Consider the following 27483-nt stretch of genomic DNA (forward strand, 5'->3'; position numbering starts at 1 on the left):
TTTTCTTGAGTTCTCTCAAGAAGTACCCTCTGATCTGAGGGATGCTAGCCTGCTTCCGTCCTCAAACCTTAAGATCAGTTTAACCTCAAACCAGCTTAACTCCATATTATGGCTTAGTACTGAAAGTGGCCTGTATTTGAAGGAACAGTGTTCTAAAAAGAGAAGGATCTATCATCCCAGTGACAGTTAATTACTTCCTCTCTCTGAACCTCAGTTTCCTCATCTATAAATGAAGGGCTTGGACTAGGAATTCCCTGAGGTTCCTGCCAGCTCTGGCATTCTGTGATCTTATCTATTTTAGGAGGTTAGTTCATTTGATCACCTTGAGGGTAAAGACTTCACTTATTTTGTCTTTGAATCCTTACCACCTGGTACAATCCTGGAAGATAGTAGGGACTCAGTAAGTGCATCTGGATAGACAAATAGATGAGTAATTGAAAAAATCCAAAACACAGTTAAAAATATATATAAAGATGTAATAAAAAATATTGCATCTTTGGTGTCCCAAATATATGCACAGGAAGTAGAATCACCCTAGACTTCAATGAATATTATCACTTTCCTCAAAAAATAAGGCTGGTTTCTCCCTCCCCTGCCTGGTAACATCGGCATGTTTATTTTCAAACATAAAATCAGCATAGCCATACTGCCATCTTGGTCTGCCCATGTGACTTAGGAAAAACAAAACACTTCATATGAATTTTGGGTAGAAGTATTACAGTTCCAGGGTTAAAGTAATTAGCTCTAATGTAGCTGTTCCGTCAAAATGCATTTTGCATCAAAGTCGTGATGTGGAACTAGTGGACAGTCCTCAGAGATCTCAAGAAGAACAAAGGACTGTGGGAGGGAAAGGAAGTTATAGATGGAGAATCACTTCCAGGATTAAGTCTCAAGTACAGGCCCTGACTCTTCAACTACTAACTGTGGAATGGCCTTGGAGAAGACACACCACTTCTTTGGGACTCTGTTTCTTTGTGGGTCATGTGAAGAGTTTGGACTATGCAACCTCTGAGTCTCAGCCAGCTGGCAAATTCTGTGCTTCTCTGTCATTTGTGATGATTGGAAAAGCCCAACATTCTGTAACTATCACCTAAAAGTAGTTCCAAGCACTAAGTAATGGAGCTAATCTAAAAAAAAAAAAAGGAAGCTGTTATTAGATATATCCTTAGAAAATGCACTTCCTAGTCCAAAATCATTCCTGGTTCTTCTCCATGACCTGACCTCGTCTTTGCCTCAGCACCCCCTCTTTACTGAGGGGCCAGGCCAGCATGTCAGGATTTGAGCAAATCTGGTTGGTACCAGAAGCAGCCTGAGTAATGGGCAGGGTTGGTACAGCAGGTCAGGGAACGGGGAGCCAAGTCTGCATGGTCTCTGTGGCTGGAGTAAGGCAGAAAGCTTCAACCAAAGGTTAGAACCACTGATGCTCCAGAAAACTGAGGCCTTTTGATCTGGGAGAGAGGAAGGAGGCTGTTCAGCCAGGAAGAGAGAGTGTTATGGACTGAAATGTGTCCCCCCAAAATATGTGTTGGAATCCTAACCCCTATACCTGTGGATGTGATCCTGTTTGGAATATGGTTTTCTTTGTTACGTTAATAAGACAATATCAATGTAGAGTGTGTACTAAACCTTATCACTTCCGGGTTCTATAAAGAGCAGCGTAAGAACATACTAAACAGAAAAGATCATAGAAGTGTTCTGCTGAACAGGCTTCAGCAGAGCTTCCAGACTAAAAGAGACTGGTGATCTACTTCTAAAAATCAGTCAGTAAAAACCCTATAGGTCAAAATGGTCTAATTCCATTATGCATGGGGTATCCAGGAGTTAGGGGTCGACTTGACTGCAGTTAACAACAGAGAGGGAAGATAGACCCTGTATGATGATAAAGGAGACAGATGAATCTATAAACCCAAGAATTCCAAGAATTATTGCCTCTTGGAAATTGAAATAGACAAAGAAGGACCCGCCGCCCCAGAGCCACACCCTGTTTTCAGACATCTAACCTCCTGAACTGTGAGAAAATAAATTTCTGCTCTTTAAAGTCACCTACTTGTGATATTGTGTTATAGCTGTGGTGGATAATTCAGACAGCCAACCTCCTACCTTGGGCTCCCCCTCGTCAGTTGTCCAAGCACTGATGCTTCTGGTTTGGGCTTTGATTTACAATGACTCTTCTCTGTCTGGTTCATTGTATAAAATGGGGAAAACCTTTATCTTGGCCCCCAACCCTGAGGGACCAGGACAAAGAGGAGAGACCTGGCTCTTTGAAGAATTGGGTATCACTCCTAGAGGGGTGCAAGGAAAAGCTCTGCTAAGGCTTAGTGTGCTGGGGATTGAAACAAGACACACAGCAAACGTTTCTAATTGTATGTTGTTATTTCTGACTATTAACTCAGAAAAATCTCCACTTTTCCTCCATCTTTTGGTGAGGGACAGCTACTTATCAATTCCCTTAAGTTTGGGTCTCCCAACCAAGAGACAGAATGCTGACAGTGCTGGTCCTGCATGGCGTGAGTGGGCTCAAGTCTTGGGATTAGTGCTGTCCTCTCCTCTTGTAGCCTGTGGGCAGATGAACAGGTAGACACATCTATCTGTAGGTTAGGGACCTCAGGACAAAAGAAGGAGTTTGATAGTCTCTCACCCAGATGGCTCCTTTTATGAATCAAAAAGAAAAATGCAATGGGGAGCCCCAGGGGGCAGAGTTTTGTTGGGAGCTTCTGATTCTCATTTTGCTCTGGAAGGGTTTTCCAGGGCTCACTGAGGTGGGATGCACAGAAGAGGTACAGGACCTGTCAGTCGAAGCAGGGGAAGTTATTAAGGGAAGTCTTATGCAATCTTGAAAGCCTGAGTTCCCATTGGTCATCATGAGAACATTCACCCTTTGTTTTTCAACTGTCCTGTCGTCTCTTGCTACTGGCCTAGCAGTGCCTAGGTTTTGTACAATCAGTAATGCCCTGCCTTCCATTTTTCTCTACTGTCATGTATAAAAAGAAGTGCACAGCATCTCCTTGCTCCCGAGTAGCCCAGCACATCTGCCTACCCAGAGTGGTCCTACTGAGGAAGAAGCTCTAGACTAATGAGAAGGGTCCTGGGGGGTCACAAACCAGGCTGAGGCCGCCTCTCAGGCACCGTGTCTGATAGTGTGGGGGCTGACACAGCTGTGGGGTGAGGGTGTTTCCAAGTAGTGGTTGGTTTTAGTGGAAAAGCTATGCCCTCGGGCAGCAACTGCTGGGAAAAAAGCATGATTTAAACCTTTACCCACAGAAACCAAAGCCTATTAACAAGTCATGACATCCATCTCAGGCTAGCAGGGGGGTGACTGTTGGAGTATGTTTGGTGATTCCGCAAGTTCATTACTGGAGGTGACGTCATCACGCAGGCCTGGGAAAGGCGCCTGCCTGCCTCCTCAGTAGTTCTACAGGGCAAAGAAGGCAAGGAATACTGTGCACTGACAGCCCCTTGGACTTTCAGAGCCCTTGAATTGGGGCTATCAGCATCATAAAAAGATCAAACTTCAGCCTACAATTTTCCCAAGGGAGGTGTAAACAGAGCTGAGATCTTGTTAGGGAGAAAAGGATGCAAAAATCACAGCTTAGCACCACATTCTATAGCATGCAGCCAGAGTAAAATGTGCCATGTGTTTTGGGTGAAGCCTGGGGAGATGATGCCGCTTTCAGAATCATTTGACCTTTTGCAGGGAGGCAGCATCTGTTGACCCCATGGGCATGTGGCACTCATGTCTGTGTTCAGCCTCCATTGTGGGGAGAAGGCCGAATGTGCGGGACCTGGGGGGAGGTGACAAAGCACAGCCTCCAGTCTTAGTGAGCCAAGACTGAGGTATGGGTGGAGTGATACCTTCTCCAGCCCCTAAAGTGCTCTCTAGTTGTTTTGTTTTTCCCCTTATGGGTACTTTTCCTCTTTTCAGTCCCTAAAATCAACATGGTCCTAGTAGAGGGGAAGGAGGCCAAGGAACCATGGCCAGAGAGGCTTGCTGCAGGGGGCATGGGGCATGGACCAGAGACATCCTTAAAATAGATGCTATTTGTCCCGTAATTATGGTTACCATATGTTTCTAATTTTTTGAGTTGTCTTCTTTCCAGATATTCTTTCTGTCACTTCCTTACACATTGAAACTTCCTGAGAATTCCAATATTTCAGCATCTAAATGACATTTTCCAGACTTCCTCCAAGATCCATCATAATCATATGACAGACCCTATTCCTGTTTTCTGATTTGGAGTATATGGTCATTGTACCAGTAGGCTCAGCTATGGGTCCAGAATGCAGGAACATATCCCAAAAAGAAGCTTTCAGTGAGTGAGTGTTTAGAAGGGCTGTGATGCAATAAAGAGGGTGTTGAGGCAGTGGAATGCCCTCATGACCGATTCTCCACGCAGGCTTCCACCTGCCCACGAGCTTCTGTGATATTTAATCAGTTAATTCATTCACACATGCATTCATTTTACATGGATTTATCGGGCATTTCAGTGTACCAGGCATGCTACTAGACCACATGATCTGTCCTTGGAATGCTAACAGTATCCTAAGAGAGTTAAAAAAAAAAAAAAAAAAAAAAGTTGCTGTCTACTTCACTCAAACTTTTTTTTTTTAATTTTTGTTGAGCTTTAGGTGGAAGTTTACAAATCAAGTCAGTTTCTCCCACAAAAACGTATATACACCTTGCTACATACTCCCAATTGCTCTCCCCCATGAGACAACCTGCTTCCTCCCTCCACTGTCTCTTTTCCTGTCCATTCGGCCAGCTTCTAACCCCCTCTGCCCTCTCATCTCCCCTCCAGACAGGAGATGCCAACATAGTTTCAAGTGTCCACCTGATCCTAGAAGCTCACTCCTCACCAGCATCCCTCTCCAACCCATTGTCCAGTCCAATCCATGTCTGAAGAGTTGGCTTCGGGAATGGTTCCTGTCCAGGGCCAACAGAAGGTCTGGGGGCCGTGACCACCAGGGCCCTTCTAGTCTCAATCAGACCATTAAGTCTGGTTTTTTACGAGGATTTGGGGTCTGCATCCCACTGCACTCCTGCTCCCTCAGGGGTTCTCTGTTGTGTTCCCTGTCAGGGCAGTCATTGGTTGTAGCCGGGCACCATCTAGTTCTTCTGGTCTCGGGCTGATGTAGTCTCTGGTTCATGTGCCCCTTTCTGTTTCTTGGGCTCATAATTACCTTGTATCCTTCGTGTTCTTCATTCTTCTTAGCTCCAGGTGGGTTGAGACCAATTGATGCATCTTAGATGGCCGCTTGGTAGAGTTTAAGACCCCAGACGCCACTCTCCAAAATGGGATGCAGAATGTTTTCTTAATAGACTTTATTACGCCAATTGACTTAGATATCCCAGGAAACCATGGTCCCCAGACCCCTGCCCCTGCTACACTGGCCTTCAAAGTGTTGTTTATTCAGGGAACTTCTTTGCTCTTGGTTTAGTCCAGTTGTGCTGACCTCTCCTGTATTGTGTGTTGTCTTTCCCTTCACCTAAAGTAGTTCTTATCTACTATCTAATTAGTGAATACCCCTCTGCCACCCTCCCTCCCTCCCCCTCTCATAACCATCAAAGAATATTTTCTTCTCTGTTTAAACTATTTCTCGACTTCTTATAATAGTGGTCTTATACAATATTTCTCCTTTTTCAGCTGACTAATTTCACTCAGCATAATGCCTTCCAGATTCCTCCATGTTATGAAATGTGTCACAGATTCCTCACTGTTCTTTATTGACGCATAGTATTCCATTGTGTGAATATACCATAATTTATTTATCCATTCATCCATTGATGGGCAGCTTGGTTGCTTCCATCTTTTTGCTATGGTAAACAGTGCTGCAATGAACATGGGTGTGCATATATCTGTTCGTGTAAAGGCTCTTATTTCTCTAGGATATATTCCAAGGAGTGGGATTGCTGGATCATATGGTAGCTCTATTTCTAGCTTTTTAAGGAAGTGCCAAATCGATTTCCAAAGTGGTTGTACCATTTTACATTCCCACCAGCAGTGTATAAGTCTTCCAGTCTCTCCACAACCTCTCCAACATTTATTATTTTGTGTTTTTTGGATTAATGCCAGCCTTGTTGGAGAGAAATGGAATCTCGTTGTAGTTTCGATTTGCATTTCTCTAATGGTTAATGATCGTGAGCATTTCCCCATGTATCTTTTAGCTACCTGAAAGTCTTCTTTAGTGAAGTGTCTGTTCATCTTTTGCCCATTTTTTAATTGGGTTGTTTGTCTTTTTGTAGTTGAGTTTTTGCAGTATCGTGCAGATTTTAGAAATCAGGTGCTGATCGGAAATGTCATAGCTCAAAACTTTTTCCCAGTCTGTAGGTAATCTTTTTACTCTTTTGGTAAAGTCTTTGGATGAGCATAGGCGTTTGATTTTTAGGAGCTCCCCGTTATCAAGTTTCTCTTCTGTATTGTTAGTAATGTTTTGTATACTGTTTATGCCATATATTAGGGCTCCTAACATTGTCCCTTTTTTTTTCTTCCATAATCTTCATTGTTTTAGATTTTATGTTTAGGTCTTTGATCCATTTTGAGGTCGTTTTTGTGCATGGAGTGAGGTGTGGGTCTTGTTTCATTTTTTTGCAGATGGATATCAAGTTATGCCAGCAACATTTGTTAAAAAAGACTACATTTTCCCCCATTTAACCGCTTTGGGGCCTTTGTCAAATATCAGCTGCTCATGCGTGGATGGATTTATGTCTGGATTCTCAATTCTGTTCCACTGGTCTATATATCTGTTGTTGTACCAGTACCAGGCTGTTTTGACTACTGTGGTGGTATAAATTGGTTCTAAAATCAGGTAGAGTGAGGCCTCCATCTTTCTTCTTCTATTTCCATAACGCTTTTTTTTTTTTTTTACTTATCCGGGGCCTCTTTCCCTTCCATATGAAGTTGGTGATTTGTTTCTCCATCTCATTAAAAAATGTTGTTGGAATTGCATTAAATCTATAGATGACTTTTGGTAGAATAGACATTTTTATAATGTTAAGCCTTCCTATCTATGAGCAAGGTATGTTTTTCTACTTATGTAGGTCTCTTTTGGTTTCTCCCAGAAGTGTTTTGTAGTTTTCTTTGTATAAGTCTTTTACATCTCTGGTAAGATTTATTCCTAAGTATTTAATCTTCCAGGGGGCTACTGCAAATGGTATTGATTTGGTGATTTCCTCTTCGATGTTCTTTTTGTTGGTGTAGAGAAATCCAACTGATTTTTTTTATGTTTATCTTGTAGCCTAATACTCTGCTGAACTCTTCTATTAGTTTCAGTAGCTTTCTTGAGGATTCCTTAGGGTTTTCTGTGTATAAGATCACATCATCTGCAAATAGAGATACTTTTACTACTTCCTTACCAATCTGGATGCCCTTTATTTCTTTATGTAGCCTAATTACTCTGGCTAGGACCTCCAGCACGATGTTGAATGAGAGTGGTGATAAAGGGCATCCTTGTCTAGTTCCAGATCTCAAGGCTAATGCATTCAGGCTCTCTCCATTTAGGATGATGTTGGTTATTGGCTTTGTATAAATGCCCTTCATTATGTTGAGGAATTTTCCTCCTATTTCTATTTTGCCTGAGAGTTTTTATTCTGAATGGGTGTTGAACTTTATCAAATGCCTTTTCTATATCAGTTGATAAAATCATGTGATTCTTTTCTTTTGTTGTATTTATATGATGGATTACATTAATTGTTTTTCTAATGTTGAACCATCCCTGCATACCTGGTATGAATCCCACTTGGTCATGGTGAATTATTTTTTTGATATATTGTTGAACTCTATTGGCTAGAATTTTGCTGAGGATTTTTGCATCTAAGTTCATGAGGGATATAGGTCTGTAATTGTTGTTGTTGTTGTGTCTTTACCTGGTTTTGGTATCAAGGATATGCTGGCTTCATAGAATGAGTTTGGGAGTATTCTATCCTTTTCTATGCTTTGAAATAACCTTTAGTAGTAGTGGTGTTAACTCTTCTCCGAAAGTTTGGTAGAACTCTGCATTGGCAGTGAAGCCGTTTGGGCCAGGGCTTTTTTTTGTTGGGAATATTTTGATTACCTTTTCAATCTCTTCTTTTGTTATCCACCTATTTACTTGATCTACCTCTGTTTGTGTTAGTTTAGGTAGGTAGTGTGTTTCTAGGAATTCATCCATTTCTTCTAGGTTTTCAAATCTGTTAGAGTACAGTTTTTCGTAGTAATCTGATATGACCATTTTCATTTCAGTTGGGTCTGTTGTAATATTGCCCACCTCATTTCTTATGTGGGTTATTTCTTCCTCACCTGTTTTTCTTTTGTCAGTTTGGCCAATGGTTTATCAATTGTTAATTTTTTCAAAGAACCAGCTTTTGGTGTTGTTAATTGTTCCAATTGTTTTTCTGTTTTCTATTTCATTTAGTTCTCCTTTAATTTTTATTATGTGTTTTCTTTTGTTGCCTGAGGGTTTCTTTTGTTGCTCTCTTTCTATTTGTTCAGGTTGTAAGGGTTGGCCCTTTCTTCTTTTTGTATGTGTGCATTTATTGATATAAATTGACCTCTGAGCACTGCTTTTACTATGTCCCAAAGGTTCTGATACGAAGTATTTTCACTCTGATTGGATTCTATGAATTTCTTTTTTTAGTAGGGTATTGTTCAGTTTCCAAATGTTTGATTTCTTTTCCCTGCTTTTTCTGTTATTGATTTCTACTTTCATAGCCTTATGGTCAGGGAAGATGCTTTGTAATATTTCAGTGTTTTGGATTTTGCTAAGGCTTGCTTTATGACCTAATATGTGGTCTATTCTAGAGAATATTCCCTGGGCACTAGAAAAGAAAGCATACTTGGCTGCTGTTGGGTGGAGTGTTCTGTATATGTCTATGAGGTCAAGTTGGTTGATTGTGGCATTTAGATCTTCCATGTCTTTACTGAGCTTCTTTCTGGGTGTCCTGTCCTTCACCAAAAGTGGTGTGTTGAAGTTTACTACTATTATTGTGGAATTGTCTATCCCACTTTTCAATGCTGATAGAGTTTTTTGTTTTTAATGTATCTTGCAGCCCTGTCATTAGGCGCATAAATATTTAATATGGTTATATCTTCTTGGTATATTGTCCCTTTAATCGTTATATAGTGTCCTTCCTTATCCTTTATGATGGATTTAACTTTAAAGTCTATTTTGTCAGAAATTAATATTGCCACTCCTGCTCTTTTTTGATTGCTGTTTGCCTGATATATTTTTTTCCAACCTTTGCGTTTTGGTTTGTTTGTGTCTTTAAATTTAAGGTGTATTTCTTGTAGGCACCATGTAGACAGATCGTGTTTTTTAATCCATTCTACAACTGTCTGTCTCTTTATTAGTGCATTTAATCCATTTACATTCAGTGTAATTATGGATAGGTATGAATTTAATGCCATCATTTTGATGTCTTTCTTTGTGTGTTGTTGACAGTTTCTTTTTCCCACTCAATTTTATGTGCTGAGTAGATTTTCTTTATAGATTGTCCTTTTCTCATATTCATTGTTGTTGATTTTGTTTCTGCTGAGTTTCTATTTTTTTCTCGTATTTTATTTTGATGTGTAGGATAGTTTTGTCTCCTTTGTGGTTGCCTTATTATTTACCCCTATCTTTCTGAATTTAAACCTAATATTTATTTCTTTGTATCGCATTGTCTTCCCCTCCATATGGAAGATCTATGACTACATTTCTTAGTCCCTCTTTATTGTTTTAATATTGTCTTCTTTTACATAATAACATCGCTGTTTCCCGGTTTTGAGTGTTTTTTTTGCCTTGATTTATTTTTGTGATTTCCCTGTCTTGGGTTGAATTCTGATTGTTCTGCCCAGTGTTCTAGTCTTGGGTTGATACCTGATTTTACTGATTTTCTAACCAAAGAACTCCCTTTAGTATTTCTTGTAGTTTTGGTTTGGTTTTTACGAATTCCCTAAACTTCTGTTTATCTGGAAATGTCCTAATTTTGCCTTCATATTTGAGAGACAGTTTTGCAAGATATATGATTCTTGGCTGGCAATTTTTTTCCATTTTTTTCCTTCAGTTTTTTATATAAGTCATCCCATTGCCTTCTTGCCTACATGGTTTCTGCTAAGTAGTCCAAACTTATTCTTATTGACTCTTCTTTGTAGGTGACTTTTCGTTTATCCCTAGCTGCTCTTAAAGTTCTCTTTTTATCTTTGGTTTTGGCAAGCTTGATTATAATATGTCTTGGTTACTTTCTTTTAAAATCTATCCAATGTGGAGTTCAATGAGCATCTTGGATAGATATTTTCTCATCTTTCACGATATCAGGGAAGTTTTCTGCCAACAAATCTTCAACAATTCTCTCTGTATTTTCTGTTATCTGTCCCTGTTCTGGTACTCCAATCACTTGTAGTTATTTCTCTTGATAGAGTCCCACATGATCTTACGGTTTATTCATTTTTTTAAATTCTTTTATCTGATTTTTCTTCAAATATATTGGTGCCAAGTGCTTTATCTTCAAGTTCACAAATTCTGCCTTTCACTTCCTCAATTCTGCTCCTCTGACTTTCTACTGAGTTCTCTACTTCTGTAATTTCATTGTTAATCTGAAATTTGATTGCTATCTGTCTATGGATTTTTCCAGCTTATTAAATTTTTCATTATGTTCCTGAATAAGCTTTTCAATTTCTTCAACTGCTTTATCTGTGTGTTCCTTGGCTTGTTCTGCATATTGCCTAATTTCCTTCCTGTTGCCTTGAAGGATTCTGTATATTAATCTTTTGTATTCTGCCTCTGGTAATTCCATGAAGGCACTTACATCTAGAAGATCCCTTGATTCTTTGTTTTGAGAGCTTATTGAGATGATCACGCTGTTTCTTTATGTGACTTGATATCGACTGTTGTCTCCAAGCCATATATGTTATTGTATTAGTTTATTTTGTGTTTGCTTACTGTGTTGTAGCTTCTTGCTTTGTTTTGTTTTGATATACCCAAATGGTTTGCTTGAGTAAGCTAGCTTGATTATTTTCTCCTTTGGCGCTCTGATGTCCTGTCGCCAGATGGCTAGAGCTGTTATTAGGTATATCAGTCTAGGAGTCCATTCACTTTTCTTATATGAATTCATCTCAGGTGTCCAGATAGCTGATCATCAAGTTTTGGTACTGGCACTGTCCTACAGTCTTAGAGGGGCACGGATGATTGGTTTAGGTACCAGTATCTGGTTGCAGCAGGGGGTCATGCTCTGAACAAGGCAGGGGGCTGAGAATCTTCCCCAACATGTCTCTGAGGAAAGCATGTCCCTGTTCCCTAGAGCATACAGGTGGGTGGGTTCTGCTGACAGACCATGGGCACCCAATGTTTTTGGTTGCAAGGCCTGGGAGGTACCAGTTATCTTTGGACCCCTGTCGCAGTTGGCTGGGTGACCTGAATAGAGCCACCAGTCCTTAGGCCCCTCATGTGGATAGTTGAGGATCCTGTTGAATAGGCAAAGTAATGTCAAACATCCGACACCCACCTCTCCAGCGCACAGCTGAAACAGCTGTAGTCTGCCAACAAGAGCCTATTCTCCTGAAGTAGGCCCACGCAGGTCCATGCAGAAGTGAAAGGTACTCAAAGTCCATGGACCATTTATGCCTGGACAGGAGCTGCTTCTCTCCTGAGGTCCCCCAGTTAGTGGAGCTGGCAAATTATCTTTTCCCCCAATTGCAAATTTATTCCTCTCCATGGCTGAGAGGACGGCTCTAGGCACTCAACAGAGCCCATCTCAGGCCCAGGGATATCAGCCACTGAAGCTGGCTTGGGAGCAGTGGGGGGGGGGGGGGCGGGTTTGGGTAAAATGTACGCAAGTACTTAGATTTTGCCGAGAGTACCATTTTTCTCTGGTTCCGGAGGCATGAGTAGGCTGTGTGGCTGCCTGCTTCTCCCTGGGGAAACTGCGGCTGAAAGCTAGTACCAGCCCACCGCAGCCGCTGCCGGGAATGATGCCTGAGTGCTTCCATCAATTCAGGTCCAGTAACTCCTCTCCACTTCTGAACCATCTCTTTCTCCCCCTGCCCCTCAGTTCATTTTCTAACCTTGCCTTTCATGCTCAGGGCTCCTAGCTTGTCATAAATATACTCATTTCACTTGTTCTTGGGGGGTCTTTGTTGTAAGAGGGCTCGCCGGAAGTGTCTGTCTGTTCTGCCATCTTGGCCCTGCCCTCCTGGCTCAAACTCTTGATGACCCCATGTGTGTCAGAGTAGAACTGTGCTTCATAGGGTTTGCAATGACTGGTTTTTCGGAAGTAGGTCACCATGCCTTTCTTCTGAGGCACCTTTGGGTGGACTTCAACCTCCAGCCTTTCAGTTAGCAGCCAAGTGGGTTACCTGTTTGCACCAGTCAGGGACTCCTTAATATAGTAAAGAGACAATTATTATACAAAATAAGTATGTCCATAGAAGGGACCCTGGCCAGGTTTGGAGGACCAGTGGAGGCTTTGGGGGAGAAGAGACATCTAAGCTGATCCCTGAGATTTAAAAGACAAGGAAAGCTTAACCTGGAGTTGTTAATATTGTTAGTTGTCATCAAGCTGATTCCAACTCATGGCAACTCCATGTGTGCAGAGTAGAACTGTGCTCAATAGGGCTTTTAAGGCTGTAGTTGATTGCTAGGCCTTATTCTGAGGAACAACTGGGTGGGTTCAAATCACCAACGTTTTGGCTAGTAGTCAAGCACTTAACCAATTTGCACCACCCAGGAACTCCTAACCCAGAGCACAAAGAGGAGTTTCCTGAGGTAGAGGCAGCTGTGTCCTTCCTCACCTCATTCAAGTCTCTACTCAAGGTTTCTTCATCCAAAGTCGTACCCTCCATACTCTCCATTCCCTTACCATGTCTTCATTCCCTCCCATGTACTTACCATTCTAGCCCATAGTTATGTTTTATTTGTTTATTGGATTTATTGTCTATCTCCCCCAGTAGAAGGCAGGGACTTTGTTCATGGATGTAGCCCCAGCTGCTAGACTAAGGCCAGGCACATAATTGCTCTCAGTCAATATTAATTTTATGGATGGATAAATGAATAAGTGAATGAAGTAAGCTCAGACTGACCAGAGCAGAGAGTGCAAGGCAGGAACCTTTGATCGTCAGCCATACCTGGCCTCCTTCTTTTATTTTGATCTGGCACCCTGAGCTCTGACTGCGCTATGCCTATGGATCGGCAGCATCCTTCCGCCACCCCTCATTTTTCTTACTGACCCTCCACTGCGGCTTCTTCTCTAGATCCCCTGACCTGGCCCACTGTCTCTGTGACACAGTGCTAACAGAGGAAGGCAGATCTGTGAGAAATCAGGGCTGACATCTCACCCTTAGCCAATCAAGGGCCACCCTTCCCCAGCCATGGCTTAGACTTATTTGATGCTTCTGGCTTTAGGTTAGCTTTTAATTACCACACAAGGGTGTCTAACCCAGCCCCTGGACTCCAGCATCTCTCCATGTTTCCCTCTTCTCTAGGACTTCTATGTTCTCTTGCTCATCCTAAACCTTTTCTGATAGCCTGGCAGGAGCTTGTGTTTTCTGTAAATCTTTATGGGGAGAAGGACCTGGTCAGGAATGAAGAATGCATAGAAAATGGCATTAAATATTGAGAGGAGCCCTTCAAAGTAATCACCCTGTACTAGTTAAGCATCATGGGGATGATGTGGTTTCTTGATGGCTCCCTGGTTCCTCTGTGCAGCACATAACAGACACGTGGCCGGATCTGATTATTTTCCTTTATCATTTGGCATACATGTGGGGCATATTAATTCGGTCATTTCCTCTAGGGGCCTAGGAATGTTCTTTGCTAAGTTGCAGTCATTAGAGAGGGGATCCCCTCAGGCTACCAAAAGTCCAAGGTTGCAGTACTTTATTGGGTTTGCTGTTTTCTTCTGGCAGTTCATATGGAGATTTTCCTACATCTTGACACTATGTCACAGTACCAGTGCCTCTACCCCTACCCCATATGTCCCAGGTGATTTCTGGCTGCAAAAAAAGATAATCTTGACATCTTCCCTGGCCTTGGAATTACTGAATGTTGAGCTGGAAGGAACCATACAGATCATCTGATCCTGTGATCCCAAGTACTACTCCACAGACTAATTACCTCTGAATCATTTGAGGCACTTGTTCAAAGTACAAATCCCTGACTCCTACCCCCCAGACTCTGGTTCAGTAGGTCTGGGTTGGTCCAGGAATTTTCACTTTAGCAAGTATTCCTACTGAACTTGATGTGTGGCCTGATTTAAGACCCACTGACTACCCCCTTGCATTACCAAGTGAGGAAACCCAGGTCTTCAAGGGGTGAAAATTGCCCTCATGAGTGGGAAGCAAGCAGGGGTTTATAAGGATGTTCGAAGACATACCTGGAGACCCAAGCTCTGGCACTAACCATGTGTATCACTCTGAGACTATGACTCAGCCAAACCTTAGCTCTGAGATGATCTTAAGGCTTCTTTCAGCTTCTCCAGCATTCTCTGAGTCTCCAAAGTATACCCCCGAGAAGTCATGCAATGCTTTTTAATACAAAAATGAATCTTCATTCGTTCATCCATTCAGAAAACATTTGCTGCTCATTTCCTACAGCCAGGCTCTGCGTTAAACACTTATTTTAGAGATGAATTCAACAGGGTTTTAGGCATTAAGGAAGGCGGAGGGTAGTATTTTCTGGGTGCCCACTATGTGCCAGGAACTGTGCTAGGAACTTTTATATAATCACTCCATTTAGTCTGCACAACAGCCCTATGAAGTAGGCATTGCCCCATGTTACAGTGGGAAAAATGCCCTCAGAGAGGCTGAGCTACTTCCTTAAGGTCATTCACAGAGAAACAAGAGCAAACTCTTATACCTGCCTACTATGTGCCAGACACCATTCCAAGCTCTTTACTTCTATTGCCGTATTTCACTGATTCTGTGACACACATTTTAACCTCTCTGAAATCAGGAAGCATCAACAATTGATGGTATTTCACCATTGTAATTGGCCGAGTTTTTCCTTCTTAGTGGAAGATAACATAGTGATGCACCTTACAATCAGTGGCATCTTAGATTTGATGAACTCCTGTCTCTCAGTTAAGTGGCAGAGCTGGAACACACACCGAGGTCTGCCTGGCTCCAAGCACTTTCATGCTAATAGTCTGGTGGGGAAGTAGACATGAGGGATAGGATTCAGGACTGAGGCACTCCCAGGGAGCTCACCACCTACTAAGATACACGGCAAGGCCACCCTGCCCCCAAAGCTTTGACCATCACTGGGTTCCTTCTCCTCCTCTTCCTCCTCCTCCGCTCGCCTTCCTGGAAGGAACAGCTACTAGTAACTGGGTCTCAAAAAGTGGCAAGAAGGAGGCTAACAAAGGATGAGGATGATAAACCATGAGTTCTGTTGGTCAAGGTCCTGACCTTGGCTGTGGACCCAGCCCCCCCTGCTCTCCTGCCCCAGGGGTGGAGGGGAGTCAGAAAAGATCTCAGGTTGGGGCCCTGGTGTTTCTAGAGCTGGGTAACGATGGTGGGGCTGCTCCCAGCAGGTGGTGTGGAGGCTGTGACCATCAGGCTGGTGAATGGCTCAGGCCCTCACGAGGGCCGCGTGGAGGTGTACCACGACCGACGTTGGGGCACCGTGTGCGACGATGGCTGGGACAAGAAGGACGGAGACGTGGTATGCCGCATGCTGGGCTTCCGCAGCGTGGAGGAGGTGTACAGGACAGCTCGATTCGGGCAAGGTAAGGCACTTGGAAGGAAAAGGACTGCCTCAGCCATGTGGAGAGGGCCCAAGAATCTTAGGGCTGCAGGAGACCTTGATGGCCAGGTGGCCTGATCTCCTCTCCAAAGCTTGACTGCCCTGGACAGCAATCCTGCAATGCTGCCAAGTGGTTACCGGTCATTTGCCTGAATGCTTCCTGCAACAGGGAACTCACTGTCCCCAGGGGCAAGCTGGCCTGTCTTCAGAAAGTTCTGTTTATTAGAAAATTCTTCCTTTCCTTGAACTGAAATCTTGTCTCCCTGTCAGTTTTGTCCGTTAGTCCTAGTTCTGCTCCCCATGTCTCAGACAACGTGTTTAATCCCTCTCCCACTTGATAGCTCTTCAAATCTTTATAATCTACTCTCTTACATCACATTTTATTATTACTTAGTACTTATATAGTGCTTATTGTGTGCCGAGCTCTCTTCTAAACACAGTACAAATATTAACTCATTTAATTCTTACAAAGCTATGAGGTTGATACAGATATTATCCCCATTTTCCAAATGAGAAAACAGAGGCACAGAAAGCTTGTGTAACTTTTCCAAGGTCACACAGCTAGAAAACAGTACAGCCTGGATTCAGACCCAAGCAGACAGCTCAGGGGTGCATGCTCTTCACAACTCTGCTGGGATGTCCCTGCTTCACTGTGAGTCTTTTAGTCTTCAGAGAAGTATCCCCAGTTCTTTCATCTTGTCCTCATATGACAAGATTTCAAAAGCCATCACCATTTTGGTAGCTTTCCTTTCAACATGTTCTAATATACCTACCTTCCTAAGAAATGCTAGTCATGAACAGACTTTGAGGAGGGGCACAGACCCTCCATGGACTGGCTGCTGATCTGAACTGTCCATCCCTTTCTTGTTGAGAGGAAGATGGCCATACCCCAGGTCCAGTCTCCTTTCACTGCATCATGTCTCTCTCAGTCTAGCTCTGTATGTGGTGCTTCTTACTGACAGCACCCAGATTTCTCCAAAGACCTGCATACAGATAATCAAAGCAGTTGCTGTTGAGTCCGTTCTGACTCAGGGCAACCCCATGTGTTTCAGAGTAGAACTGTGCTCCGTAGGATATTTAATGGCTAATTTTGCAGAAGTAAATCACCAGGCTTTTCCTCCAAGGTGCCCCTGGGTAGACTTGAACTTCTAGCCTTTCAGTTAGCAGCTGAGTGCATTAACCATTTTCACCATCCAGGGACACAGACAACAGGAAGCACTTACTGAACATCCACCGACATGTGCTGAACACCCACGATGTCATACACTCACACATGCTTTCTCTTCTATCAGACTTTGAGGAGAAACCTATGTTGACACACTCCTAAAGCAGTGGTCCCATGGACACTAGCCCATTACTCTCTACACCATCCCTTGGCTATGTGGTCTTGAGCATGCTGTTTCTCCACTCTGGGTATTGGTTTCCTCATCTGTAACCTGAAGGAGATTGGAAGGCTCTCTTATTTGCTGTTCAGCCTGGTCCTTCTGGAATTTAAGATGCTGCTGTTTCCCTGTCAAAAGGATCCATGCTCTAGCAGTTGTGAGGAGGGAGTTGAGCTGACCTTCTCACACTCAGTTGCCAGACTCCCCCTTGTGCCCTTTGGAGCTGCACCTGGCCAAGCTGAGAGAGCTGTCTGGCCAGTATCATGGAGCTGAGCCACGCATACCTGCTGTCTTGCCTGAGACCGTGGGTTGCCTGGCATGGCAGCCCAGCCCACTGTGCTAAATAGCTGCATGGACTTGTGGTCCATGCCTGTGGAGCCCTTCTACCCCTCCTAGCAGCCACCTTTTCTCCTCATCTCCCACAACTTGCCACCTGCAAGTCTACCTCAGGATCTCCTCCCTTAGATTGTAATCTCGTGGATTGAAAGTAACTACTTGTGAAATCTGTTGAGACAGCTGGCAGAAAGTGGTTGGTGACTCTACAGAAAGGCCAGAGCATGTGGGGAGTTCAAAGGGGTCCTCAGCTCCACGGAAGGCAGCCCACTGGGAGAGAGCACTTTTCTCCCACTTAAAGCTTTGGGCTCTATTATAGCCTGTTTTCTTCCAGGAAAACAGACATTATTTTTTACAAGAGAAGAATAGGAATACTTCTCACTTTTCCATTTTTGACTCCAACAAGGACTTCTTTCTAGTAAGTGAAAGTAAAACTTTTTGGAAAAAATCGGTACTATTAGCCCAGAACTGCTGTTTGGTTAAAAGATAGCCCAGTCTCATACCACACAGACTCCATGTGCTAGACCAGGAATCCCTTTAGTGACTTCGTGGCCCCTTTCATCAGCTCCCGATTTTTGTATCACGTAGCACGTGGGGGAGATCTAGAATTGTCATTTGATTCTTTTAAATCAGTCACTGGGAAGCTTAACATGCCTCCACAGATATATCAGATTTGCACTGTTATTTCCCCATCAGAGCCCAACAACTTAGCTCACTTAACATTCAAGACCCTGATAGATGGGCAGAACAGGCGTCATTAATTGGGTTCACAAAAAAAAAAAAAAAAAAAAAAACAGGCTCTCAGAAGAGAAGGGGTGGACACAGCAAGAGGCTTATTCCATGGCCTTTCCACTAGCCCAGGCTGCACGTCCCGCCTCTCGTCCTTTCCACAAGCAGTTTCTGGGCGCCTACCCCGCGCCGCTGAAGCAACATTGGTGCGGTGGTGGAATTCTCGCCTTCTGTGCGGGAGACCAGGGTTTGAGTCCTGGCTAATGCACTTCATGTGCAGCCACAGCCCGTCTGTCGGCGGTGGCTTGTGCGTTGCTATGATGCTGAACCAGTTTCAGTGGAGCTTCCAGACTAAGACAGACTGGGAAGAAAGGCCTGGTGATCTATGTCTAAAAATTAGCCAGTGAAAACCCTGTGGATCACAGCCATCTGATCCGCAACTGGTCATGGGGATGGCGACGGACCAGGCATTGTTCTGTTCCGTTGTGCATGGGGTGGCCATGAGTCTCGGGACCCAACTCCACAGCAGCTCCAATAACACCAGCTTGTGCCAGGCTGAGTGCTGGGGGCACTGAGTGAATATGCCTAGTCCTTGGCCTCGATATGTTCAGTTTGGAGGGGGAGTCAGACAAGTGCATGGTTTCAAAACAGCAGGGTAAGGGCTCTAATGCAATACTGGCTTTGGGGGCACTGGGAGGGAATGCCCACCTCTCCTGGAAGCAGGCAGAGCTATGGATAAAGCCTGGAGGGAAACACCACCCTCTCGCCCTATGACCACAGCCTCCAACCCACCTGTGCCCTGTCTCTCACAGTACACTATTCCTCAGTCCCATGGAGCCTTCCAGCCCTTGGCCCCTTCCACCTTCTCTGTTTCTCTCCACTTCCTTCTGGACATTGCCTCCTTCCCTTCCAGCTAACACCTCAGGTCCTTCACTGCTCACGTGACCCTCTGCTCTGCCTCCTTGCCTCTATGTGTCCTTCCATCTTAAAAGCTTTTTCTCCTTTTTCTCCCTCTCCTGCCCATCCTCCTCACCCTGTTCCTTTCTTCGGTTCCCCCTGGGCTCCAGCCTCTGCTACTCTTGCACTCTGCATGCTCTGAGAGGCCGCCTCCATGTCTGGGGCTTCAGCTCCCACCCACACCTTTCCCTCTAGTACAGAGTATTTAGTTGAGCTGCGGATCCATATGTCCAGTTACCTCCTAGATAGCTCCACCAGGATGAGGAAAGGCGTATGTCAGAGTTACATACATTTCCTTTTCACCAAACCCTCACTTTGGAGAACAGCACTGTTATGGATTGAATTGTGCCCCCCAAGAATGTGTGTTTGGAATCCTAACCCCTATACCTAATCCCTGGTAGTGCAATGGTTAAATACTCAGCTGCTAACCAGAAGGTTGGTAGTTCGAACCCATCCAGCGGCTCTGTTGGAAAAAAGACCTGGAGATCTGCTCCTGTGAAGATTACAGCCTAGGAAACCCTATGGGCCTGTTCTACTCTGTCACACTGGGTTGCTATGAGTCTAAAATTAACTCAATAGTCCCTAATAACAGCAAGATAATCCTAACTGGAAATAGGGTTTTATTTGTTATGTCAATGGAGCCATGTTAGTGTAGAATGTTTTCTAAACCTAATCACTTCTGAGTTATAAAAAGAGCACATTAGACAACGAAGCAAGCAAGCACAAATGGAGAAAGATGTCACATGAATATTGCCAAAGAACAGAGCAATGCCAGGGCCACAGAAGCCAATACAAGGATCTTCCCCGAGAGTTGACAGAGGTCCTTCCCCCATAGCCAGTGCCCTGAATTCAAATTTCTAGCCTCCAGAACTGTGAGGAAATAAATTTCTGCTCTTTAAAGCCATGTGTGGTTTAAAAACCTGTGGTATTTCTGTTACAGCAGCACTGGGAAACTAAGACATGCCCCATCTCAGACAGACCCATCTGAGCTGGAAGTCTGGGGGCACCATCACCCTCTCCCTCACTTTCCTTATCCCCTTATGAGGTCAGCCCCATCCTGTACACTCTGCCTCCCTGGTGTCTCTTGAACTTTGTCCACTCCTTTTCATATTCACCACTGTCTCCTTAGGAGCTTAGGCAGGGCATAGCAGTGGTTAGACACTCAGTCTCTGGCATCAAACCACCCAAGTTAGAATTCTGTAAGTTCCACTTACTAGCTAAGGACCTTGAGCAGATTTCTTAACCTTTCTCAGCTTCAATTCTCTCACTTCTTAAGGATTATTGCAAATATTAAATGAGATAATGTCTATAAAGCAATTAGCACAGTACAAGGCATTATCGTACACATTCACTATATGTTGGGCAGAGGTAGGGGCTTCAGGCCAAGTGAGTGTAGTAGTAGCCCCAGTCCTCCGTGAGCTACTGTCCTAACTGCTACCTCACCACCACCTCCAGGCTGTCTCCTGCCGTCTTTCCTGCTGTCAGGGATCTTTCTAAATGAGCATCTGATCCTCAGGGGGTCTTTGTTGCTCTCAGGATCAAGTTCAGTTTCCTTGGTTTAGTACCCAAAGCCCTCTAAATCAGGCTCTTGCCCACCTCCCACCTCTCCACCCTTCCCTCGTACACGCTGCCCTTCAGGCATGTATGTCTACTTGTGGTTCTCTAAACACCTTTAATGCTGTTCCATGTCTCCGTGTATCTTCTCACGTGCTGCTCCTTTTGTCTGAAATGTCATCTCTTCCTCTTTCTAACTCATTCCTATTCAGCTGTTAAAGTTTTCCTTAATTATCACCTCCTCAGGGAAGCTTTTCTGGCTCCTTCCATCCCCCACCCCAATATGTAAATATCTTCTGTGTGCTCCCATAGCATTTTTCTCATATCTCTATGAAAGCACCTCTCACACTCTCCTGATCTTTGATATAGATGTGAGCATTTTGAGGGCTTTACCTTTTTAGCTCTGAAACCAGGAACTGTGCTTGGAACATAACAGGCCCTGGATAAATGTGGAAGAAGAGAAGGAAGGGAAGGAGAGGAGGAAGGGAAGGGAAGGAGAGAAGGAAAGAAGGAAGGGAAGGAAGGAGGGAAGGAAAGGAAGGGAGGGAAGAAAGGGAAGAGAAGGGAGGATAGAGGAAAGGGAAGGAAAGAAGGGAGGAATTGCTCTGCCTACCTAACCTGACCCCTCCCCGGTGTAACATAGATGTTGCAACCCCTAGCCACTATCTCAGTGATCTGGCCACATAAAATTTTTCCTGGACAGGGCTTAATAATCAAATTATCTGTTTTCCTGGCAAAGACCAAGGAAAGATCCAACTGGGAGGGACTTAAAGATTTTTTAAAGTGGTCCAGGAGCCATTGGAGAGGGAGTGGATGCAAACAGAGAAGACAGAATGAATGATGGGTAGAATAAAGACTAGTAAGTGATGGAAGGGGGTGGAATCTAGCACAGCTAGGAGTTAGCCTTGGACCAGCAGAAAAACCCATGATACAGACAGAGGGGGAGATAAGGTGTGTGCAGTTGCAGACAGATTTGAACGTGGAAAGATGTGGTTGGAATTAGGAGTGTTCACATTTCATTATATCATTATTACCATTTGTTGCCCTTTTTTGTAAGATTGGATTGTTGGGAGATGGTTTAGTGCAAAGGTCAGCAAATGTTTTCTCTAAAGGACCAGATAATAAATGTTTTAGGCTTTGTGGGCCAAACAATCTCTGTTGCAACTACCCAAGTATGTCTTTGTAGCATGAAACCAGCCATAGATTCTGTCATCAAGGGGCAGGGGAGGGGAGCTGTGTTTCAATAAAACTTTATTTACAAAAAGAGGTGTTGGGCTGGATTTGGCCTACGGTTTCCCACCCCCTGAGCTAGTGTTACATGCTGTGTACTGTGTGCTCTGGTCATATAAGGAACAACACTGGACCGACTGGGCACCAGAGGCCTGATCATGGTCTCTTCCACTTAATAGTTAGGAGACCATGGACAAGCAACTTAACCTCAATTTTCACATCTCTTAAATATCTGTTAAATAGCTGTTCTGCCTACTTGTTTGTGACACTCAGATGAAAGCCTGCAGGATAGAGCATAGCTTATTCCAACTATCAATATGATTCTAACGAACATACATAAGATCAAACATTAGATTCATAAAGCTGAGATTTTGTCGTTTTACATTTTTTGTTCACTAATGTATTCCAAACACCTAGAATAGTGCTGAGCACAGAGTAGGCCCTAAAATATATGTAAAATAGGATAAAGTGAAGTCTCTACTTACATATTCAAAAACCTATTGCCTTCAAATAGCCCCTAATTCTCTAAGTATTAGAAGACTTGGACTCTAGTCGCAACTTTGTTTCCTCAAGATAAAACACCATTGCTTCATTTTTCTCATCTGTGAGGTAGAAGTACCATACCCTACCCTGCTTACCTGATAGGGCTGTTGTTAGAGAGATAAGACATGTGGAAACACAGATGTCATCTGGAACAGGCCTTCTCAGACTTGAACACGTGTGTATCCCCAGGGATCTTGTTGCAATGCAGACTCTGATTCAGTTCTGGGGCAGGTCCCAAGATTCTGACTCTCTAGTAAGCCCCCAGGTGATACTGATGTTCCTGGTCCTCAGACCACACTTTGAGTAATCCTGTGTCAGTTCTGAAGCTAAAGTGGATGGTCAGTACCCAGAGTAGTTAAAGTACCAGCCTCTGAGACCTAATGTGAGGAACGGAGGTGGCTTGCTGTCTAATAAGCCCTTCAGTGATTACCCACACTGTCGTAACTGCAGATAGTCAGTGACGCTAATTCGATGACCCTAGTCCTATTTTTCTTTTTTTTTTTTCAGTCCTATTTTATTAGTTCTTCCATGTCTGAACATTAGCCAGAACTCTCTGGCTAAATACCAACGAGAGTTTGGAGTTTAGATATGCTGTATACGTGTTAGGGCTGGGTAACCTTGAGTCTGCTCTTTATTTGTCAATCTCCTTGAAGCTTTTTTATTTGCTTTGGGTGTGACTAATCCCACAGACCTCTTGGGCCTGCAGCCTTTTCCTGGGTAGTTTGTAAACTGATGTGTTTTCCAGGAGACATTTAATCTGTGAATTATTGCTCTGCCTCAAAGAACTTATTCTGTAAGAGCCACAGGGTATCCAGACCAGGGACAGAGCCAGGGAGGAGGCTTTCATGAAGAAACAGCATCCGAAAAGGCTGCTGGAAGAAGGCCTCTCCTCCCAGCTCTCTGCCCCTGATGTCACCGCAAGACAATCCTCTTACAGCAAATGCTGACAAATCTCTGTAGAACAAAAACATCTGAGCCAATTAGTTCATGCAGTGTACGGGTCGGTGAAAGGGTTTAGGCGTTCCCTTAACATCCACTGTAAAGGGATTTCACCTGTGCAACTTGGGAGTGAATTACAGAGTTTTAAGACTTTAATAGTTAGTCCTCAAAATTCCTCACAAAGGGGAATTGTATGGCTACTGAGGGGTGGTACCAGGGAGGTTGCCACTGGAGAGTTGTGTGGTTTGAAGGGATTCATCAGTGAGCTGTTCGGGGGAGGAGACAGTGGTTGGATCAGGACAAGGTACTAACACCTAAACTTCCTTTTTTAATAGGGTTTGTTAGTTTTCAAAGCCCTTTCAAATACAGGAATTATTACCTCATTTGACTTGCTCACAGTGACACAGGCAGTAGTGTTGGAACCCAGTTTCTGACTCATATCCCAGTACTTTTCGGTGCCGGGTCATAGAACTAAAGGTGATGGTGCTGGAGTGACTAACTCATCCGGTGTGCCCAGAACTTACCTGGTTTCAGCACTTCACGTCCTACATCCCAAATGTCCCCTCCCAGTTTTAAAGCTGAAATGGTCACCCTAGATGGTGCTGAGACTTGAATCTAGGTCTGGCCTACTGCAAAGTCCTACTTCTTCTCCTACACCAGTGTTCCTCAGACTTCAATGCGTAATCACTTTGTTAAAACGTAGTCTGGTTCATTAAGTCTGCGGGACCTAAGAGTCTGCATTTTTGACAGCCCTCCTGCCTTCCCTGGTGATGCTGAGGTTGCTGGCCCTCAGACCACACTGTGAGTATCGAGGCAGTAAACTACTACTTCCATTTGAAGCTTTGAAGCTTCATCATCCTTGCAAAGGGCTCCCATCTGGGCTGACAGCATCTGGGGCCCAGCAACGCCATCAGCCCAGAGAGTGGACCAGAACCATGCATCCATGAGGGCTCCTGGCAACTTCTGGTACATCCCAGCTCCCCCCTCCACTTGCTTCTCTGACCCTAGACAAGCCCTTTCCACTCCTTCCCAGAGGCTCACCTGGCCACTCTATTCCCCTGGCATTCATTGCGGGACCTCAGTGTCAAATTTATGCCTCTCAGGGCCACAGGTACAATGCTGGGAGAGCCAACTAAAGCACCAATGCCATCCTGCATGGTCTCTTTCAGACCAGCAGGTTGGCCCCCTTATAAGCTGGGTGAGCAGGGCTTGCTGCAGGCAAAACTGTCAAATAGATTGTCTTAGGGACCTTGTATTTTGGGAACTGACCTAATTACTTATGACCTAGGGATGCTCCTATATATCATTAAATACGTGTCTGATGATGTTAAATTCCAGGGCCCCTTGCCACTCAAGCACCACTGTTTGGGGCTTGTGAAATGGGACCATCTATTATACACTTCAGAAGATTGGAGGTAATATGGGCACTGACATACTTGGCTATGGTACAGTAGGACAATCCAGGATCTGACTGAGATTGGCCTTCTGATGAGACACTGCCTGACTATTCGGCAACAAAGGCTGCAAGACATAGTATCTCAAAGGCTATATGGTATCTCATGTAATGTGTGGGCCTTAGAGGCAGGAACACTTAGGTTTGATTTCAGACTCTGCCACTTACAAGCTGTGTGATGTTGGAGGACCAATTGCTTTCCGAGCTCCAGCTTTCTCATCTATAAAATGTTTTTTTATTAGTGCCTACCTCACAGTACCATTGTGAGGAGTGAGGAAGATAATATGTCTAAGATGCCTGACATAGGAAGTCCTCAGCAAATATTACCAACATCACCATCAATTATTGTGTTTCTTCCCTCAAGAAACTGAGCCTGGGGAATAAGTATGAGTTCTTGATGGAGTGGAGTGGGCAGATGGAAACCACTAGATTTGGGAAGGGCCAGCAGAGGCCAGGACTGCCTGGTCAAGCACAAGAACAGCAAGCAGCTCTGCCTTTTCTCCTCCTTCCTGCCCTCTTACAAATCTGCTAAGAAACTGTGTTGACTTGTCTCCACAGGTACAGGGAGAATTTGGATGGATGATGTTGCCTGCAAGGGCACAGAGGACACCATCTTCCGTTGCAGCTTCTCCAAATGGGGGGTGACAAATTGCGGACATGCCGAAGATGCTGGAGTGACGTGCAACAGACATTGAAAGTGGGCACAGCCCAAGGTCTGGGCACTGCTGCAGAGCCTCCTTCCTGCATTCCTGGGGTGGGGGCATCACTTAGGGCTACCCTGCCCACACCTCTGCCCTGCCCAGTCCAACACCTACTCCCCCATACTCCTTGTCCCAGGACCGTGGTCAGCTGTTGTCATTCTCCTCTTGGGCATCTGCTCCAAAGTGCACTCTGGGATCTACTGCCAATCTCTCCCTTCCACCAGGGTCCCTGAACGGGGAGCCTGGTTACCTGGATCTCCAGTTTGTCTGGCCTTCTAAACATGACTTATCAGGCCTCAGAATCCATGCTTTTTTTTGGTCTCGTAGTTACAGATGAGTGCTGAGAATATGTCAGAGACAAATGAAGCCATGGAGACAAGAGGGAGGCATTATGGATCATTTATACTTCAGCTAATTCCCAGAACTTATTTAGCCAGGAGTTTCAACATCTTTCTCCTCAGCAAGAGGCAATACTGGGTGATTTATCTCCCCTTTTACCTTTGCTAGTTTGGGGAAGCGACATAAAGAAGAAGCCAGCTGTAAGAGGGAGAAGGAAATGCAAGTCACCTCAAGGAATCAAACTAGATCTGGGGAAGGGGAGTGAACCTAACATTTATTGAGTGACTACCGCATAGTGTGCTAAATAATATCTTGGTTGCTGAATTCATGTTTCCACTTGGCGGCATTTGTAAAATGCATGTTATCCTGGGTAAGATCTTACCTCCAGGTAGCACTCAACTGACCCATTCACCTGGTCTACAAGTCATAAGACTCAGAATGACTGAGACCATTGGCCCCACCTGCACCCTAGTCTCTCTTTGCTAGGCTTGAGCAGGAAGCTTGGGTGTGAGAAATGTGTGACTAGAAATCTTCATACTCCAAAACCTACGGTATATGAGTGCAAGACCATGAGAGATGATTGGCCTCCAGGTACAACCATCCATGTAGGAGGAAAGCTGATTTGGAGGGTGACATGGGGGCTATCTATGTTAAACTGAAGCCAGCGCTCAGTCATTGGGCAGTAAGGGTAAAGAGACTCAGATGACTCAGCTGTTTGGAGATGATGATATCATGCTTTCCAGACTGCTTTGAATGCAATCCTGTGGTCAGGAGAAGACACATCCTGATGGATCCTGTAGGGGTGGAAGGAAGTGAGGAGTCCCTCTAACCTCCAGGGGGAAAAAGAGCCCAAGGGGCTTCTGCAAGTCCCTGATCCACACCCATCTTCAGGTTACAGGGAGGTGAGGTCATATACTGCTTCTCATGCAAGGAGGTAGGGCTAGGGGAGGTACATCATAGTGAGTGAGCACAGCCCCACCTCATTTGGAGGGAATCACAAACTCACAGTCAGGCCTTGGACACACAATCACCTGTCATATCAGGGTGAGCCAAGTCCTGCCTGAAAGTGAGACCTGGAGCCCTCCAGGTGTAGGACTAGCAAAGTGCCTGGCTGATGCCCAAACCAATATGTTCTATTGGTCATTCTCTGCTTACAGCATGCTTTTATTCATTAATGTCTTAATGATCAGAGAATCTCCGTCTGACCAGCTGCTATGTTTACATAACACACATGTACTCATGCATCTTTTTTCAGAGCCAATATATGTATGTATATATAAACATAGCACTTTTTAATACATAACTCAGCACATTGCCAAGTTTGCATTTTAAAAAAATAATAAAGGTGAAAGATGTTAACAAAATAAATTCCAAAGTTGGTTCTGGCAAACAATCTAGTTACCCCTCATAGTTTTTTACTTGTTTTTTTATTTAAGAAAACACGAGTTTTGTTTTACATTAAATAAAAGCAAAGTTGAAAAGTGTTTGAACCTTAAAAATAAAAGTCTAACTAGTTTACATACTGCTTAAGAGACATAGAAATGATCATGAACCTGTATTTCAGGGACTAAAGGAAATTAGGCCTGGCCTAAAATAAATCAGACCTTTTGTAAGAAAGAATCTCAATAAAGCA

General features: G+C 44.1%; 1 protein-coding gene across 2 annotated transcripts in view; it reads left to right on the forward strand.

Annotated features, from left to right (window-relative positions):
• Positions 1–26002, forward strand: part of SCARA5 (scavenger receptor class A member 5) — a 183875-nt gene extending 157873 nt beyond the window's left edge. For both annotated transcript variants that reach the window (XM_003412459.4, XM_064272645.1), the window contains 2 exons: positions 15479–15673; positions 25369–26002. In XM_003412459.4, coding sequence (XP_003412507.1) covers positions 15479–15673; positions 25369–25505 — 332 coding nt within the window. In that variant the 3' untranslated portion in view covers positions 25506–26002. The remainder of the gene's footprint in view (positions 1–15478; positions 15674–25368) is intronic.
• Positions 26003–27483: the final 1481 nt, after the last annotated feature.

This window comes from Loxodonta africana, chromosome 19 (assembly GCF_030014295.1).
Source record: "Loxodonta africana isolate mLoxAfr1 chromosome 19, mLoxAfr1.hap2, whole genome shotgun sequence".
In the NCBI taxonomy this organism is placed as follows: domain Eukaryota; kingdom Metazoa; phylum Chordata; class Mammalia; order Proboscidea; family Elephantidae; genus Loxodonta; species Loxodonta africana.